At 41.7% G+C, this 18,408-nt stretch overlaps 1 protein-coding gene, 1 long non-coding RNA gene and 3 other non-coding genes across 8 annotated transcripts; 1 reads left to right on the top strand and 4 right to left on the bottom strand.

Moving 5' to 3' along the window:
• Positions 1–12,258: 12,258 nt before the first annotated feature.
• Positions 12,259–14,550, bottom strand: Rps12 (ribosomal protein S12). Of its 4 annotated transcripts, none has more exons than XM_063272913.1 (6): positions 14,319–14,378; positions 14,173–14,223; positions 13,934–14,050; positions 13,084–13,186; positions 12,755–12,856; positions 12,259–12,348 (listed from the first exon to the last, which is right to left on the bottom strand). In XM_063272913.1, exons 2-6 carry the CDS (start codon positions 14,184–14,186, stop codon positions 12,286–12,288), a joined length of 399 nt encoding a protein of 132 aa, XP_063128983.1. In that variant the 5' UTR covers positions 14,187–14,223; positions 14,319–14,378; the 3' UTR covers positions 12,259–12,285. The 4 variants fall into 4 exon arrangements, with proteins under 4 accessions (XP_063128983.1, XP_063128987.1, XP_063128980.1 ...); NM_031709.3 differs by having other exon boundaries at positions 12,262–12,348; positions 14,338–14,418; XM_063272917.1 differs by lacking the exon at positions 14,319–14,378 and having other exon boundaries at positions 14,173–14,312.
• On the bottom strand, positions 12,543–12,669 carry LOC134478798 (small nucleolar RNA SNORA33). Its single transcript, XR_005500154.1, has one exon. It is a non-coding gene; the product is annotated as a small nucleolar RNA SNORA33 (small nucleolar RNA).
• On the bottom strand, positions 12,929–13,003 carry Snord100 (small nucleolar RNA, C/D box 100). The gene has a single exon (XR_005500215.1). It is a non-coding gene; the product is annotated as a small nucleolar RNA SNORD100 (small nucleolar RNA).
• LOC120100344 (small nucleolar RNA SNORD101) lies at positions 13,642–13,715 on the bottom strand. Its single transcript, XR_005500113.1, has one exon. It is a non-coding gene; the product is annotated as a small nucleolar RNA SNORD101 (small nucleolar RNA).
• A 53-nt stretch (positions 14,551–14,603) lies between the features above and the next one.
• LOC100910237 (uncharacterized) lies at positions 14,604–15,332 on the top strand. The gene is made up of 2 exons (NR_110684.1): positions 14,604–14,965; positions 15,149–15,332. It is a non-coding gene; the product is annotated as an uncharacterized LOC100910237 (long non-coding RNA).
• Positions 15,333–18,408: the final 3,076 nt, after the last annotated feature.

Here is an 18,408-nt window from a genome sequence, read left to right as displayed (position 1 = left end):
AGATGTTCCTGGTCTAAATTAAACGAAATCAAACTCTTTGATGAGTTCTTTTCGAACTGAATACACGGCAGGCAAATGGTTCAGCTGGTAAGTGCCCCTGGCAGCTAAGCCTACTGGGCTCAACCCCAGCATCCACACAGTGGAGGCAGAAAACCAACTCCTTAGGCTGTCCTCAGCCCACCTTACAAGGCAGATGGAATGTATATAACTCCCCTATACACACTAAATCAATTCATGTTAAATCTTTAATAAGAAAAAGTGAAAATTGAAGCCCATGATGATTGGTTGTGGCACCATCCACCTGTAATCTAGTGGCTGAAACAGATTGTTAGCTCCAGGCCATCTTGGGAAACCGGAGTCTGTCTCAAAAACAACAAAAAATAAGCATCATTGGGTTTTGAATATGAAACGAAAAAAAATGTTTAAAACAGCTGAGTTGTAACTGCAGTCAGAGTCTGCAATGGAAAAACTTAGACCTAAAACTTTATACAAGAATAAGTGTCTTTTCCAAGGAGAAATAGGAATGTCGAAGTTTGGTCAGGTCATACAATTGCCTGCAGAAAATAACCCAACCAATGATGACAAGAGGGGCAGGGCAGCCGTCCTTGAGAACATAACTGCCCACAGTTCCCATCTAGTTTTACTTCAGGCTTACTCTATGTGATAGTATTGAAGGCTGTCAGATGTAGTTATAAGAATTACTATACTCGTCAGCTCTAACTGCTTAACATTTGTGTCATTTTTGCCTAAAGCTAGGTGTGAGAGGCACGGCAATAGACATAACCTTCTACCACATGGTTAGTCCAGATAAATCCTAGGAGTACGAGTCCACTTTCTACCACACTCTCTTCAAAGAACTGAAATGGAGCGTAGAGCAATAGCGTATTCCTTAGCAGAATGTTATGATAAAAGATGTGATCGCCCTGCCCTGATTATTTAGCTGCTGTTATCAAGAAAGAAATAAAAACTCCACAACTCCACATTTCAGAATCATAGAGCAAAGTTAAAAAGACCCCTGTTCGGGGGTTGGGGATTCAGCTCAGTGGTAGAGCGCTTGCCTAGCAAGCGCAAGGCCCTGGGTTTGGTCCCCAGCTCCAAATAAAAAGAAAAGAAAAGAAAAAAAAAAAAGACCCCTGCTCAACTGTTCATCACTTTATGTCCATATCATGTACATGTTGAAAGTGTAGGAAATACCGTCTGTGGTTCATTTTCTAAGGTACCCCCAGCCAACTTTGACCAAAATGACCCCTGCTAATGCCTGCTAGTCTAGCTGTTCCACACACATCCAAACTCGGCCAAGCCACCCCTCCCACCCAAACCAGAAGTTTAGAGTCAAAAAATATGGAAGACTTAAGTTAACCTGCAAGGTCATTAGCTGGTAAGCCTTAAAACAAACAGGATATAAAACAAAAAATGAGAGAGTCAAGGTTTCTACTGGGAAAAAGGCAAATGTAAATTACACAGGGAAGAGTGGCATCTCGGCTGCATTTAAGATCGTCCCTTGTGATTCCTCAGTGATGTGCAAAGCGAGGAAGAGTCACGTGCTTGGTGTTCAGAAAGTGTTCTCTGTGCCAAGCTGCGACACCTGTCCAGAAGGGCCGGTGCCTGAGTGTGCAGAGTTGTCAAATAAACTGTCTCCAATGCTTATATCAAGGGGAGATCTCCATTTCTCACCGTTTTCCCCCAATTTAAATAAAGTTTTTATCTTAGGGTTTCATTGCTGAGGTGACACCATGACCAAGGCAACTCTTACGAAGGACAACATTTTATTGGGGCTGTCCTACAGTTTCCGAGGTTCGGTACATTACCTTCATGGCGGGAAGCATGGCAGCATTCAGGTACAGTGCTGGAGAAAGAGCTGAGAGTTCTATGTCGTGACTCAAAGGCAGCCAGGAAGAGACTGTCTTCTGCAGGCGGCTAGGAGAAGGCCCTCTTCCCACGGAGCAGAGCTTGAGCACAGGAGTCTCGAAGCCTGCCCTACAGTGGCACCAATCCTCCACACCTCCTAAGAGTGCTCCTCCCCGGGCCGAGCACATTCAAAGCACCACAGTATTATAAATACCAATGTATAATTCTGTCTTACTTAGATAAGTGTTAGCATTTTTCACACAAGCTGTCTTTTAAAACTTTTTTTTTTAACTGAAAAAATATTAATAACGGATGCTTGAGATTTAATAAGAGGTTTTCATCTAAATCTAGCCAAGGTTCAACTCAATCAGCATATGCACTGCCTACCCAGTTCTGCTTCCGACTCCACATCTTCAAGCCTTACAGGGAGAGTTCCGTTATACAGATAGGGAATTATATTTTGCTGCCCTAAAAAAATTACTTAGCACAGTAACTACACATACACTTATGTGCTCAAAGTTACTGATTTTCTTCACTTTAATAAGATGATGGAGAAAGCAGCTATGCGGGTTCGATTTAATGACACAGGAGTGAATCGGTCTGATAATATTCAGTTTCCTGGTACTTTCTTTCAACTTGTGTTCTAGTAGCAAAGGAAGAGAATAATCAGTAAAAGGAACAAAAAAAATCTTAATTACCATGGCCAGAACATTTCTTTTTCCCCTTCTTGCCTTTTTCTCTCCTACTAATTTTTAATTTAAAATTTTATAATAAAAATAATTGCAGAGATGGGGAGATGGGTCAGTGGTTAAGAGTACATGTTGCTCTTCCAAAGAACCCAGGTGAGGATACTTCTGGTTTCTGCCTGTGCCCTGAGTTGACTCTTTGCCACAGTTCTCTGTACCCAGGTCCGAGACTGGGAGAAAGCTGGCCTTCCAGGAGTGTGGCTGACACACCCAAGAACACAGGTAAGATCACCACTTCTGCTCCAAGGGGCCTGCCCAGAGCCTTCAAGATACAAAAATCAAGGAGCATTCTGGGACATCATCCTTCTAGTTTCTGTCTGTACCCTGAGCTGATCTATGCCACAGCTCTCTGTACACAGATCCCCTGAAAGAAAGCTGGTCACCCAGGAGTCCTGACACACAGACTTACAGGAGGGTCAAGCCACTGTCAGAGACAGCAAGACCAGCTAACACCAGAGAGGAGCACATGGTGAGAGTAAAGGGTTCTGGCATCATCAGAACCAAGTTTCCCCACCACAGCAAGCCCTGAATATCCCAACACATCAGAAAAGTAAGATTATGATGTAAAATCACAATTTATGATGATGTTAGAGGACATTAAGATGAACATAAATAGGGCTGGAGAGATGGCTCAGTGGTTAAGAGCACTGACTGCTCTTCCCGAGGTCCTGAGTTCAAATCCCAGCAACCACATGGTGGCTCACAACCATCTGTAAAGAGATCCGATGCCCTCTTCTGGTGTGTCTGGACAGCTACAGTATACTCATATATAATAAATGAATAAATCTTAAAAAAAAAAGATGAACATAAATAACCCCCTTAAAAAAATACAGGACAACACAGGTAAACAAGCAGAAGCCCTTAAAGAGGAAACACAAACATCAACCAAACAGGTGAAGAAATTGAATGAAACCATCCAGGATCTAAAAATGGAAATAGAAACAATAAAGAAATCACAAAAGAAGACAGCCCTGGAGATAGAAACCTAGGAAATAGATCAGGAGTCATAGATGCAAACGCTGCCAACAGAATAAAGGATAGAAGAGAGAATCTCAGGAGCAAAACATTAACACACCCGTCAAAGAAAATGTAATGCGAAAAAATCCTAACCCAAGACATCCAGAAAATCTAGGACACAATGAGAAGATCAAACCCAAGAATAATAGGTATAAGAGAACAAAGATTCCCAACTTAAAGGGCCAGTAAATATCTTCAACAAAACTATAGGAAAAAAGTTCTCTAACCTAAAGAAAGAGATGTCCATGAACATACAAAAGCCTATAGACCCCAAATAGATTGGCCCAGAAAAGAAACTCCTCCTGTCGCATAATAGTCAAACCAACAAATGCACAAAACAAAGAAAGAATATTAAAAGCAGTAAGGGAAAAAGGTCAAGTAACATATAAAGGCAGACCTATCAGAATCACACCAGACTTCTCACCAGAGACTATGAAAGCCAGAAGATCCTGGACAGATGTCATACAGACCCTAAGAGAACACAAATGTTCACCCAGGCTACTATATCCAGCAAAACTCTCAATTAACATAGATGAAGAAACCAGATATTCCATGACAAAACCAAATTTCCACAATATCTTTCCACAAACCCAGCTCTACAAAGGATAATAGATGGAAAACTCCAACACAAGGAGGGAAACTGCACCCTGGAAAAAGAAAGTGATCTTCTTTCAGTTAACCCAAAAGAAGAGAGTCACACAAACATAATCCCACCTCTAACAACAACAACAAAAAAAAAAAAAAAAAAAAAAAAAAAACAAAAACAGGAAACAACAATCATTGGTCCCCAATATCTCTCAGCATCAATGGACTCAATTTTCAATTCCCCAATAAAAAGACGTAGACTGGGGCTGGAGACATGGCTCAGTGGTTAAGAGCACTGACTGCTCTTCCAGAGGACCTGAGTTCAATTCCCAGCAACCACATGGTGGCTCACAACCATCTGTAATGGTCTGCCCTCTTCTGGTGTATCTGAAGACAGCTAGTGTGTACTCAAATAAATAAAAAATTAAAAAAAAAAAAAAAAAAGACGTAGACTGGATACATAAAGAGGACCCAGCATTTTGCTGCATACAAATCTCAGTGACAAAGACAGACACTACCTCAGAGTAAAAGGTTGGAAAACAACTTTCTAATAAATGATCCCAAGAAACAAGCTGGAGTAGCCGTTCTAATATCCAATAAGATTTTATCCAATTTTATCTAATATCCAATAAGAAAATCCAAATAGATTTTCAACCAAAAGTTATCAAAAAAGATAAGGAAGGATACTTCATATTCATCAAAGGAAAAATCCACAAGATGAACTCTTAATCCTAAATATCTATGCTCCAAGTGCAAGGGCACCTACATACATAAAAGAAACCTTACAAGGCTCAGAGCACACATTGCACCCCACATAATAATAGTGGGAGACTTCAACACTCCACTCTCATCAATGGAGAGATCATGGAAACAGGAATTAAACAAACACAGAAAAACTAATGAACTTATGAACCTAATGGATTTAACAGATACCTGTAAAACATTTCATCCTAAAACAAAAGAATACACCTTCTTCTCAGCACCTCATGCTACCTTCTCCAAAACTGACCATATAATCAGTCACAAAACAGGCCTCAACAGCTACAGGAAGATTGAAATAATCCTATGCATCCTATCAGATCACCACAAACTAAGGCTGTTCTTCAATAACAACAAAAAGGAGAGAAAGCCCACGTATACATAGAAGTTGAACAACACTCTACTCAATGATAACTTGGTCAAGCAAGAAATAAAGAAATTAAAGGTTTTTTTAGAATTTAATGGAAATGAAGGCACAACATACCCAAATTATGGGACACAATGAAAGCAGTGCTAAGAGGAAAACTCATAGCTCTGAGTGCCTCCAAAAAAGAAACTGGAGAAAGCACACACTCACAGCTTGACAGCACATCTGAAAGCTCTAGAGCAAAAAGAAGCAAACTCACGCAAGAGGAGTAGACGGCAGGAAATACTCAAACTCATGGTTGAAATCCAAGTAGAAACAAGAAGAACTATACAAAGAATCAACAAAAACCAGGAGCTGGTTCTTTGAGAAAATCAACAAGATAGATAAACCCTTAGCCAGACTAACCAGAGGTCACAGAGGCAGTATCCAAATAAATTAACAAAATCAGAAATGAAAAGGGAGAGATAACAACAGAAACTGAGGAAATTCAGAAAATTATCAGATCCTACTACAAAAGCCCATACTCAACAAAACTGGAAAATCTGGATGAAATGTACAATTTTCTAAACAGATATCAGGTACCAAAGTTAAATTAGGGTCAGATAAACCATCTAAACAGTCCCATAACTCCTAAAGAAATAGAAGCAATTATTCAAAGTCTCCCAACCAAATAAAGCCCAGGACAAAATAGGTTTAGTGCAGAATTCTATCAGACCTTCATAGAAGACCTCATATCAATACTGCCCAAACTATTCCACAAAATTGAAACAGAAGGAACATTACCCAATTCCTTCTATGAAGCCATAAGTATGCATATAACTAAACCACACAAAGACTCAAGGAAGAAAACTTCAGACCAATTTTCCTTATGAATATTGATGCAAAATTACTCAAATTCTCGAAAATCAAATCTAAGAACACATCATAATGATCATCCATTATGATCAAGTAGGCTTCATCCCAGGGATGCGGGGATGGTTCAATATATGGAAATCCATCAACGCAATCTACTATATAAACACACTCAGAGAAAAAAACCACATGATCATCTCATTAGATGTGAGAAAACATTAGACAAAATACAACAACCCTTCATGTTAAAAGTCTTGGAAAGATCAGGAATTCAAGGGCCATACCTACATATAGTAAAAGCAATATACAGCAAACCAGTAGCTAACATTAAACTAAATGGAAAGAAACTTGAAGCAATCCCACTAAAATCAGGGACTAGAAAAGGCTGCCTACTCTCTCCCTACTTATTCAATATAGTTCTTGAAGTTCTAGCCAGAGCAATCAGACAACAAAAGGAGGTCAAAGGGATACACATTGGAAAGAAAGAACTCAAAAATATCACTATATGCAGATGATATGATAGTATGCTTAAGTGACCCCAAAAATTCTATCAGAGAACTCCTAAACCTGATAAACAACTTCAGCAAAGTGGCTGGATATAAAGTTAGCTCAAACAAATCAGTAGCCTTCCTCACTCAAAGGATAAACAGGCCGAGAAAGAAATTAGGGAAATGGCACCCTTCATAATACTCACAAACAATATGAAATACTTCGGTGTGACTCTAACCATGCAAGTAAAAGATCTGTGTGATAAGAACTTCAAGTCTCTGAAGAAATAAATTGAAGATCTCAGAAAAAAGAATGATCTCCCATGCTAATGGATTAGTAGGATTACTATTGTAAAAATGGCCACTTTGCCAAAAGAAATCTACAGATTCATTGCAATCCCCATCAATATTTCAACTCAATTCTTGATAGTTAGAAAGAGCAATTTGCAAGTTCATATGGAAAAACAAAAAACCCAAGACAGCGAAAACTATCCTCAACAATAAAAGAACTTCTGTGGGAAATCACCATCCCTGACCTCAAGCTGTATCACAGAGCAATAGTGATAAAAACTGCATGGCACTGGTACAGAGACAGGCAGGTAGATCAATGGAATAGAATTAATTGAAGACCCAGAAATGAACCCACACACCTATGGTCACTTACTTGATCTTTGATATACAAGCTAAAACCATTCAGTGGAAAAAAGATAGCATTTTCAACAAATGGTGCTGATTCAACTGGAGGTCAGCATGTAGAAGAATGCAAATCGATCCATTCTTTTTTTTTTTTTTAAAGATTTATTCATTTATTATATATAAGTACACTGTAGCTGTCTTCAGATACACCAGAAGAGGGCATCAGATCTCTTTACAGATGGTTGTGAGCCACCATGTGGTTACTGGGAATTGAACTCAGAACCTCTGGAAGAGCAGTCAGTGCTCTTAACCACTGAGCCATCTCTCCAGCCCCCAAATTGACCCATTCTTAATGCCCTGTACAAAGCTTAAGTCCAAGTGGATCAAGGAACTCCACATCAAACCAGATACACTCAAACTAATAAAAGAAAAAGTGGAGAAGAGCCATGAACACATGGGCACTGGGGAAAATTTCCTGAACAAAACACCAATGGCTTATGCTCTAAGATCAAGAATCAACAAATGGGACCTCATAAAACTGCAAAGCTTCTGTAAGGCAAAGGACACTTTCATTAGGACAAAATGGCAACCAACAGATTGGGAAAAGATCTTTACCAATCCTACATCTGATAGAAGGGTAATATCCAATATATACAAAGAACTCAAGAAGTTAGTCTCCAGAAAGCCAAATAACCCAATTTAAAAAATGGGATACAGGGGTTGGGGATTTAGCTCAGTGGTAGAGCGCTTGCCTAGCAAGCACAAGGCCCTGGGTTCGGTCCCCAGCTCCGGAAAAAAAAAAAAAAAAAAAAAAAAAAAAAAAAAAAAAGGGATACAGAGCTAAACAAAGATTTCTCAACTGAGGAATATCGAATGGCTCAGAAGTACCCAAAGAAATGTTCAACATCCTTAGTCATCAGGGAAAATGCAAATCAAAACAACCCTGAGATTCCACCTCACACCAGTCAGAATGGCTAAGATAAAAAACTCAGGTGACAGCAGAAGCTGGTGAGGATGTGGAGAAAGAGGAACACTCCTCCATTGTTGATGGGATTGTAAGCTGGTACAATCACTCTGGAAATCAGTCTGAAGTTTCCTTAGAAAATTGGACATAGCTATACCACTATGAGGACCCAGTTATACCACTCCTGGGCATATATCCAAAAGATGCTCCAACATACAACAAAGACACATGCTCCACTAGCCAAAAGCTGGAAACAACTCAGATGTCCTTCAACAGAGGAATGGATACAGAAAATGTGGTACATTTACACAATGGAGTACTACTCAGCTATTAAAAACAAAGACTTCATAAGTTTAATAAGCAAATGAATGGAACTAGAAAATATCATCCTGCGGTAACCCAATCACACATGGTATGCACTCACTGATAAGTGGATATTAGTCCAACAGCTTGGATTACCCAAGATACAATCGACAGACCACATGAAGCTCAAGAAAGATGACCACAAGTGCGGATGCTTCAGTCCTTAGTAGGGGGAACAAAAATATTCATAGGAGATACAGAGACAAATTTTGGAGCAGAGACTGAAGGAAAGGCCATCCAGACTGCCCCACCTGGGGATGCAGCCCACATACATACAGCCACCAAACCTAGACAACATTGCTGATGCCAAGAAGTACAGGCTGACAGGACCTGACATAGCTATTTCCTGAGGCTCTCCCAGAGCATGACAAATACAGAGGCAGGTCCTTGCAGGCAACCACTGAACTGAGAATGGAATCCCCATTGGAGGAGTTAGAGAAAGGACTGAAGGAGCTGAAGGGGCTTGCAGCCCCATAAGAACAATACCAACCAACCGGAGCTCCCAGGGACTTATCCACCATCCCAAAAGTACACATGGATAGACCCATGGCTTCAGCTGCATATGTAGCAGAGGATCCTGCCAGTGTAGGGGATATGTCAGGGCAGGGAAGCAGGAAGGGGTAGGTGGGTGGGTAGGGGAACAACCTCATAGAAGCAGGGGGAGAGGGGATGTGATAGGGGATTATGGGTGGGAAACTGAGAAAGGGGTTAACATTTGGAACGTAAGTAAAAAATAGGACTCAGTTTTGATCGTTATCATCCATATGGCAACTGACAATGATGTGAAACTCCAGTTCCAGGAACTCCAATGTCCTCTTCTGACCTACATGGACTCCAGGCATGCGCATGGTACACAAACAGCAAGCAAAATAACCAAAGTAAAAATAAACCTAAAAATTATCTAAAAATGTTGAAAAAAGTAAATAACACACCAAAACCAGATAGACCTTAACACTCAGAATTAAGTCCCTATATGATAAAACTTAAAGTATTTTTGACTTTAATTTCAAACTATAACCATTTGAAAGGTCTTAAAATTTTCAGTTTCTTAGGCACTGTCTGTGTGTTCCTCTGAGACAATGGCATAACTGCAAAGTGTGATATGGACCCTGGCAAGCCATAGCTTACGCCCATTTAGCAAAGTATCTGCCTTGGAATTCCTACGTTTACCCAGTATTTATAATGTGTGTCATTTTCTATGTTAACAGTTTATTTCACCCTATGGATCTCACTTACTTCTGCTCCTTTAACCTGGTGATAGCAATGTGAACTATCACAGGCCTTTTACTCAGGATTTCCCTAACAAGCCAACCAGGTACAAACAGGACTTTTGAGTCCATTTGTAAATGTTAGTAAGGGGTGGTTGAGCTGAGACAGAAAACAAAAAGACCAATGTATTTGATACGGTTTTTCACATCACTCACCCAATCCTATGTGTCTGTCTCAATAAAGTGTTCAAAAAGAAATTGTAAAGTTTCCCTTAATTAACCCATTTTTCTAAAGGTATCCCCAGGTCTGAAAATAGCTTTTAAGATGATTTTTTTCAGAGTCCTAGAGCCACCCATGTATCCCATATTGTAATAGAATGTTTCTTTGTCCTGCTCGCTCCAGTAGAGATGAAGAGAAATTGAGATGACCTGGCACCATACTAGTCTCAAGGAGGCCCAAGCTGAAACTGATTTGCTGCCAGGACATGACAATGGGTCAAAAAGAGGCTGGAGGGATGGCCCAGTGGTTAAGCACAGGCTGCTCTTCCAGTGATCCTGAGTTCAATTCCCAGCAGCAACATGGCGGCTCACAACCATCTGTAATGTGATTTGATGCGCTCTTGTGGTGTGTTTAAAGACAGTGACAGTGTACTCACACACTAAATCTTAAAAGTCATAAACAAAACAAACCCATCCAATTAACAAAATACCTAATTGTCTGCCATCTCAAGACTGTAATAGCTGACGCTTCATCAGTCAATGTGATGATACTGTCCAAGCACTTGTCCATCCTCATAGCAGGGCTTTGTCTGGAACCTCCTGTAACTTATGCAACACACAGAACAGGGACTAACACAGGGGGAAGGGAGATTCTACTCAAACACCTTCCACCACTACACACACAGTAGGCCCTCAACACTTGATTCCTAGAGATGCAGCTGTCAAAATGGAGAATGAGTTTGAAAAAATGGAGAACTTGAGTTTGAATCCTCAGCACCCACTTAAAAAATGACTGGAGAGTGCTAGGGGTAGCCTAGTTCCAGACTCAGCAAGGAACAGTGTCAGAGAACCTTTTGGCCTCCTAGACATCCATATACCGCATATACACAGGTAGGGAAAATAAGGACTACACATGTAGCAACATCCCTAACTGATGAAAGTTTAAAAAAAAAAACCTTGTTGCAATCATCTCACTTGTGTAAATGTCTCACATTTGTGTTGTCTGTATGCTGTTACCTGCTTAACTCAGGTACGGGATGCCCTAGAACCAGAGGCATGGCTAACAGCCATGGGGATGTTGGCAATTGAACACAGGTCCTCAAAGTGCTCTTAACCCTTCCTATCTTCAGAAACTTCAAATGTTATCTATTTGCTGATGCCTCTGGGTATGGATCTCTAGGATAATAAAAATTGCCAAACAACCCATCAGGATCTGATTAGAGCCATTCTTTTGATTAGGACTAGGGGAAATGAGATTTCGCTATTTGTAAAAGTCAAATTCCTCTCTACCTGGAGAACTTGCATTGTCCATGGCAGGCCAGTACAGTTCCAGCCCATTCTCAGGCAGACTTCACACACCATCTCAGGTATTCTCACCCACCAAGTTAGAGGTAGATCACTGAAATGGCCTAGCAGGTGAAGATCAAGTCTGACCTGAGCTTGATACCTGAAAAACACCAGAACCTCCCAAGTTCTGACTGCAATTGCTTTCAACCCATGTTAGCACACAATTATAGTAGCTGGTCTAGTTCTTTAAACAGTTTCTGATCAAATGTCCTTCAAGTCAAGTGACTTGAGCAGTGAAAGTTTTCCTTGGCACATTTCCTAAAACTAGATACTTTAAAAGCAAAATTACCACAGGTTTTTTTAACCCACTAAAGTGCTTAACAAAATACTGAAGGTTCACATAAAGGGAACTGTCCCAGAATGCAGATTAAGAATCCTTCATTACTCTCTAAGCAATCTGCAGCACAACCTACTGTAACGCTAGAAAAACCTGACTTGGAATACCAGGGTTCAGAAATCCAAGCTTCAAAGGCATGTTTACATCTTCCCCCAGGGAGCCTGAGTCCAAAATTTCACCTTAATTTAACCCTTCACCCTCCCCTAAATTTGACATTTTTGTTTCATTAATACCAACCTGGATGTTTACTCAGTAAAATTTACCTCTTAACTTGTCATATGTAGTCAGAGCCTAAAGCAATAGTTCCGGCTGCCCAAATTGTGCCAGATTCTGAGGCCTGTTTTAAAGCTGATGCACCTCCTTGTCCATCAAAAGAACTCTTCTCATTTTAGTTTTATGTATGTAGCCTGGTTAGAGTTGCTTAGCCAATTAAAACCTTCAGAGTATACACTTCCAAACTGCAACCAACCACCCAAACAAGGACATTCCATTTTATAGCAGCAAACAAAAAGAAACAAGGAGAAAAAAATGAGCCAAAATTTTATTTATTCATTTCTTGCATTTGAAGTACTCCTCGATGACATCCTTGGCCTGAGATTCTTTGCCATAGTCCTTAAAAAAATTAGATGCAAATTACTTTTCCAGTATTAAGTTCTTCCTTTTCTTTCTTTTCTTTTTTTCGGAGCTGGGGCCCGAACCCAGGGCCTTGAGCTCACTAGGTAAGCGCTCTGAGCTAAATCCCCCACCCCCAGTATTAAGTTCTTATTAACTATTTGATTCATTCTTAAAGTGCTCCCCAGAATTAACACTGTAGCCATTTTCAGGGACCTTAAAAACTTAACTGTCCTTAAGGCTCGTAACATGGCGTTACTATTGCCAGCCTTTTTACATTTCTGCAGAAACACAGAGCTAAGCAGACTAGCTGGCTGGCTTTCAGATTACCCTTACAGCATAATTAAGTCTGTTTCCAGACTTGTTTCCATTAAAAGGCCATCAACATTTAAAAGATAGAACTTACCTTAACTACAACGCAACTGCAACCAACCACTTTCCGTGGCTTCCCCTCTCGATCGATTTTACAGAGGCCTACCCATTCCCCTAGTTTCTTGTTGTCATCAACCTACCAAAGACAAAAGCAATTACTAGCAGAGAATAAAGGTAGTACACACTGAAACTCAAAATTCCCAAGGTGGCAGCGTCAGAAGGGTGACATGGCAGTTTCCTCACTGCGACTCAGTAGAGGGAGCCAGTTGTCATCATGTGCAGCCCCGGATTGTCACAAGGTCACCAGACAGCTCCTAGTTCTGGTGCCTGTTAATCACTAGGACAGGAAGAGCGTCTGCTTACCTTTATCAGGTTGATCTGGTGCTCGGCACAGAGCGCCTCCACCAGCTTGACATACATGGGCTCATCACAGTTGGATGCAAGCACGCAGAGATGGGCTTGGCGCCTACAATGCAAAATCAGAAAGTGAAACCACGGCCTCAAGTATTTCCAGTCAAGGCATCTCACCATGCTAGTAAGGCTTACTATGCAGCACACACTAGTGTGCAAACTGCTGGAGCGCATGCATACAATTTTCCTGTCCAAACCTTGGCCCTTGGATAACATAGGCCATTATTTCTTGAGGAAGCCTGCTTATGGCCAAACCTTGAAAGTTGATTCAATGCTGCATTATTCAAACATTGTAAATAATCACAACAGGAGCTGCGATGCCCACCTGGATTCAAGTCAGCTTACAGGAAATTCAAATGTTAAAATCACCTGACATCCTCGTGCATAGACATAATAAAAACAAGGCATATTCCCAAATAAGACACTGAAACATTGCTAAGTTGTATCTGTAAACTACAGATGTCAACGACGTTCCCTTTTTCTTTTTGCAAAAGTACCCAAGTGCTACAGGTTTGTCAGACTAGCTGAATCTCACCCATGAACGGGGTGAAGGGGTATCCGACAATACAAGTCATCACTCAAACACTGTAGCTTAACAAAAGCAACTACCGCTCAGCCCCGATCCACACAGCAACCCACACATCCTAAGTGGGCTAGAGTTGATACCTTTTCCTATGTTTCCTGCTGGACGGATGACACTCAGAACTTTTGTGCTAACAGCATGAACTTCACGCTTTCGTCCCTTGGCTGCAGTTTTTGTTCCGGCTGCAACACCCCACAGTATTGAGACTGAGACACGTACTTGTCTAAGGCTTTGGCAGCTTCGCGTATGCCACGTGCTAGGCCATCGTGGATGAGGGCGGTCTTCAGCACCTCTTGTAGAGCAGTGTTGACGTCCATTACACCTCCAGCAGCTATGCTGAAATGCAGACAGAATCGTTAGAATCCTCGAGAGGCCATGGGCAATAACTAATTTGGATAACGTGCAGACCCGCGTCCTCCGCGGGAGGCCCACGCCCCAACTAGGGCCCATCCGCTCACCCTTCCTCGGCCATGGCGGTGGATTACGGGTGACGCCGAATCTTGAACGCACTATAAGACAAAACGCCAGTAAATTGCCTGTTAGAACACAAGCACTTCTCCACATTTGAAACCAAAGCGCACAGAACACGCGGTATGCGGCGTACAGGTTTAGTTCGGACTCACCCCGAGCTTCCGCCTCCGCGGAACTTGGCGGCGGCAGGGGAAAAGGCCGCTGGTGGCCGCATGACGGTATTTAAGCGCTCTGCTGGGCTTCTGTGCGCATGTGCGACTCCTCCCACTAGAGAGGTGGCTCCCGCGATGCCGGGCCTTAGGAGTTTCCACTTCCGCCTTCAGGAGCGTCCGTGGTAAGAACGCGTCTGGATTTCCAGCAGGCATTACAACGGGCAGCCTCCTTCCTGGGGGCGTGGCTCGCGGAGGCCCCACGATCTGCTTCTATGGGACGCGAGAGGAGCCAACGTACTGCCGTTTTTTTTTTTTCTTTCCGCTGCATTACAAAATAAGTTTGTTTTAAGTGGTCTCTCCATATCTTACTGTCAAGTTGCCTGTTGGTAACACTGGTCGATTAGGCTGAGCGTTACCGGAGGACACATTTTGGTCCCTTTGTTTTGAGCCGCTCCGAGTGGTTGTGATTTGTCTATGATCGCAAACCCACTGCTTTGCAATGTGTTTAAGCAGACTTTCCAGCCAGGTCAGATCCTGGTTCTGAATGCAACCGGTTCTGAATGAACATTTCGGTTTTACCCTATTTTATTCCCCGAGTCGCAGCTTCGCAGAAACTGGGATCCCCGAGGTACAGTACATGTTAAACTCTCCGAGGGTCTATCACTAAGGGGAAAGCCTGGCTTTGAAGCTCGCACATTCAACCCAGGACTTGGCCACCAGGAGTGGAATTCCAGAACCTTAAAGCCAGTTCCCTCCTACGCTGACAAATGCATTTTAATTTTAAAGGAATCACTCACTCTTCTACTTCCAGAGCAAATACACAAGACAACGTCTCTCTCAGAAGATATCCCCGTAGCCAGCCCGGGCTTCCCTTCCGATGGCCAACGCGGTAGATACGGCGATCATTGTCGGGCTCATGAATTTCATGAGGATTTCAGAAAGTTGATGAAGTTCCTTTTTAGATTGCTAATAAACGTTTGAGTTTCACCTTTAAAGCCTCGGGCTTCCTTCCTTAACCCAGCAATTCAAAAAAGTATTTGATAGGTGGCTAGTTTCTCCGGGCGTGTTTTCGGCCAGTGTCTATTGTGCTTTCTCTTTAAGATGAAAGACGCCGAAACTTAAAATGACTGCATTTTAGAAGATAAAGCTAGTATTTTAGCCAAAGATTAAAATACCAGGGTCTGGAGAGATGGCTCAGCGGTTAAGAGCACTGACTGCTCTTCCAGAGGTCTTGAGTTCACTTCTCAGCAACCACATGGTGGCTCACAACCATCTGTAATGGGACCCGATGCCTTCTGGTGTGTCTGGACAGCTACAGCATATATATGTGTGTGTGTGTGTGTGTGTGTGTGTGTGTGTGTCTGTGTGTGTGTGTCTGTGTCTGTGTCTGTGTGTCTGTATGTGTCTGTGTCTGTGTGTGTCTGTGTGTGCGCGCGCGTGTATACAGCATATATATGTATATATATACATATATTAGATAAATAAACAAAATCTTAAAATACCAGAATGCCACAGAGTTGGGGAGTGGAGATGATGTGGAAACAGAGGATTTGGAGTTCATGGCAGCATTTAAAAGGGACTTGAACTAGAGTTCCTGTACTTACAGGAAGAGTATTCAGACAGGAAGAGAGCGCAAAGGGGAAGACATAGGTGCCTTTTTGGCTGTTTTGGAAGTGATTTTGAAACATTACACAATCGGAAAAGACTGTGGTTAAGTAGAATTTAAATAGTTTCCTTCGTATAAGGCTATTAAAAGTTAATGTGTCAAACCATAGGTAAGGTGCAAACCTTTAATCCCAGAACTTGAGAAGCAGAAGCAGATGGATAGCTTTGAGTTCCAGGCCACCAGGGACTAAATAATGAGACCATGTCTAAAACAAAAAAGTAAAACGTTGGTGTATTAAGCATATTAGATTTCTCTTTCCAGAAGAAAAGTCTCGCAGAAGAGACTGAATGGTAAAGTTGGAAAGTGATGGAGGAAATAACTGATGCATGGGTAAATACTAAGAAAAAACAGCTTGGTGCCTACATTTTGGTGCTGTTCCCAACACAGTAGCAACCAATTCAGACTTGATTTCTCTCCACACCTTTGATGTCAGTTGTTTGCCCTAAAAAGTCTATCGTTATAAATGCCTTTCTGTCAGCAGCAAGCACCCCCCCCCCTTTTTTTTGGTTCTTTTTTTCGGAGCTGGGGACTAGAACCCAGGGCCTTGCATTTCCTAGGCAAGCGCTCTACCACTGAGCTAAATCCCCAACCCCAAGCACCCCCTTTTAACAACTGGAGCTCCCCCCACCCTTACATCTTGATTGTGTAATCATTTTAATACCCAAAGGGAAGTTAATTTTCATGTGATGAAGATTTTTGTTTTAGACAAAAACACCTTACCTATGGTTTGATACATTAACTTTTACTACTTCACACACTCTAACAATGTTAGGTATTGGCAAAGGTGGCAGAAAAATCATGTAGAGGCTAGTGGCTCTCACCCAGAGCATTCTAGCAGTCACACAATAAACACAAATGTGGGTTAGAAAGTGCACAGGCAAAACAGTGGGGCGTGGCCCCGTGCGTGCAAATGGCTGCACCTGCCATCCCCAAGATGGTGACCAAGAACACGTAAGAGGGCCTAACTCCAGGAATATGCTTCACGTAGCCAGCCACATCCATTTGGAAGTAGAAATCAAAACAAAGCCAGTTTCCACTGCTCTCAAAAAGGAAAACGGTGAAAATCACAGGAAGGGGAACGAGGGAGTGAGCAGAGCTATAGTGAGTACAAAGAGAGACTGTATGTCATCATAGAGCCAGGGAAATAAGCCCATTACTCCTGATGGAAGGAGGCGATTGCAATTTGGGCATGGTAGCTCAGGCCTTTTATCCCAGCACTTGGGAGGCAGAGGCAGGCAGATATCTGTGAGTTCAAGGCCAGCCTGGTCTACAAGTTCCAGGACATCCAGGGCTGTTACACAGAAAAATTCTGTCTCAAAAAAACCAAGGTAAGCAAATGAATAAATAAAATAAAAATAACATTAAAAAGTAAAGCTGGGATCATAGTCTAACAGTGGTAGATTGTGTGCCTGGCCTAGTTCAGGCCCTAGCACCAGACGCATGTGCACTCATAATAACAGGAACGAAGCATGGTAATAAAATGTTAGTATTTCCTAAATACCACCGAAGATGCTAGCTTCTTGTCTTATCCCTTGTCTGCAGATCCTGTGCTGTTAAGTTTTAAATGTTAAGGTACTACAGCTTAGAGTCACCCAACAAGAATGCCTTGATTCAGGCTGGAGAGATGCCTGGGTGGTTAAAAGCACTGACTGCTCTTCCAGAGGTCCTGAGTTCAAATCCCAGCAACCACATGGTGACTCACAACCATATGTAATGAGATCTGATGCCCTCTTCTGGTGTGTCTGAAGACAGCTACAGTGTACTTATATATAATGAATAAATAAATCTTAAAAAAAAATAAAAGAAAGCCTCAATTGAAAAATGCCTAGATTAGGTTGGCTGCCCTCAGTTACTTTTAGTCAGGATGAGCATCACAGCAACAGAAATGAAACTTGAGCAGGACCCTACATGCTAATGCCAGTATTAGCTCTTATTAAGTAATATGAATGTGTCATGGTATAGTGTATTACTCTAGTACACCATATGTTGAGGCATAAGAATCATGAATTGAAGGCCAGTTTTAGCCACATGAAATTTGAGACGAGCCTGGGCTAACTAATCAGAACCTGTCTCAAAAACTAAAAATAATGATATAATGATGAGTTATTATTATTATTATTATTATTATTATTATTATGTTTTAATGAAATCAAGATAGGAAGTTTCTCTGTTCCCAAGGTCAGGGGCAGATAAACAGGAAGCTGGCTTTTCAGGAGAGTGGACTTCAAAGCCTTTGCTCTGAATGCAATCATTTGATACCTGATGTGGAGGAAGGGGTGTTACTGAGAATTCAAGGATCACTCTTCTAATCACAGTTTGACAATAAGACAACAGCTCCTGTGTCACTGTGCTAAAAATTTGCATAAATGGAAAATATTGCGTTTAGGCAGGGAAAGAGAACAGAA

This window comes from Rattus norvegicus, chromosome 1 (assembly GCF_036323735.1).
Source record: "Rattus norvegicus strain BN/NHsdMcwi chromosome 1, GRCr8, whole genome shotgun sequence".
Lineage (NCBI taxonomy): Eukaryota > Metazoa > Chordata > Mammalia > Rodentia > Muridae > Rattus > Rattus norvegicus.
Note: the sequence above shows the minus strand (reverse complement) of the source record. Positions and strands in the feature narration are given on the sequence as shown.

Bases quoted from the DNA above. Each gene is read 5' to 3' on its own strand.
- Rps12 (XM_063272910.1), bottom strand. From the start codon at position 14,550: ATGCCTGCTGGAAATCCAGACGCGTTCTTACCACGGACGCTCCTGAAG. The intron at 14,224-14,337 runs GTGAGTCCGAAC...TTTGTCTTATAG, and splicing joins CGCGGAGGCGGAAGCTCGGG to TGCGTTCAAGATTCGGCGTC. The intron at 14,051-14,172 runs GTGAGCGGATGG...TCTGCATTTCAG, and splicing joins ACCGCCATGGCCGAGGAAGG to CATAGCTGCTGGAGGTGTAA.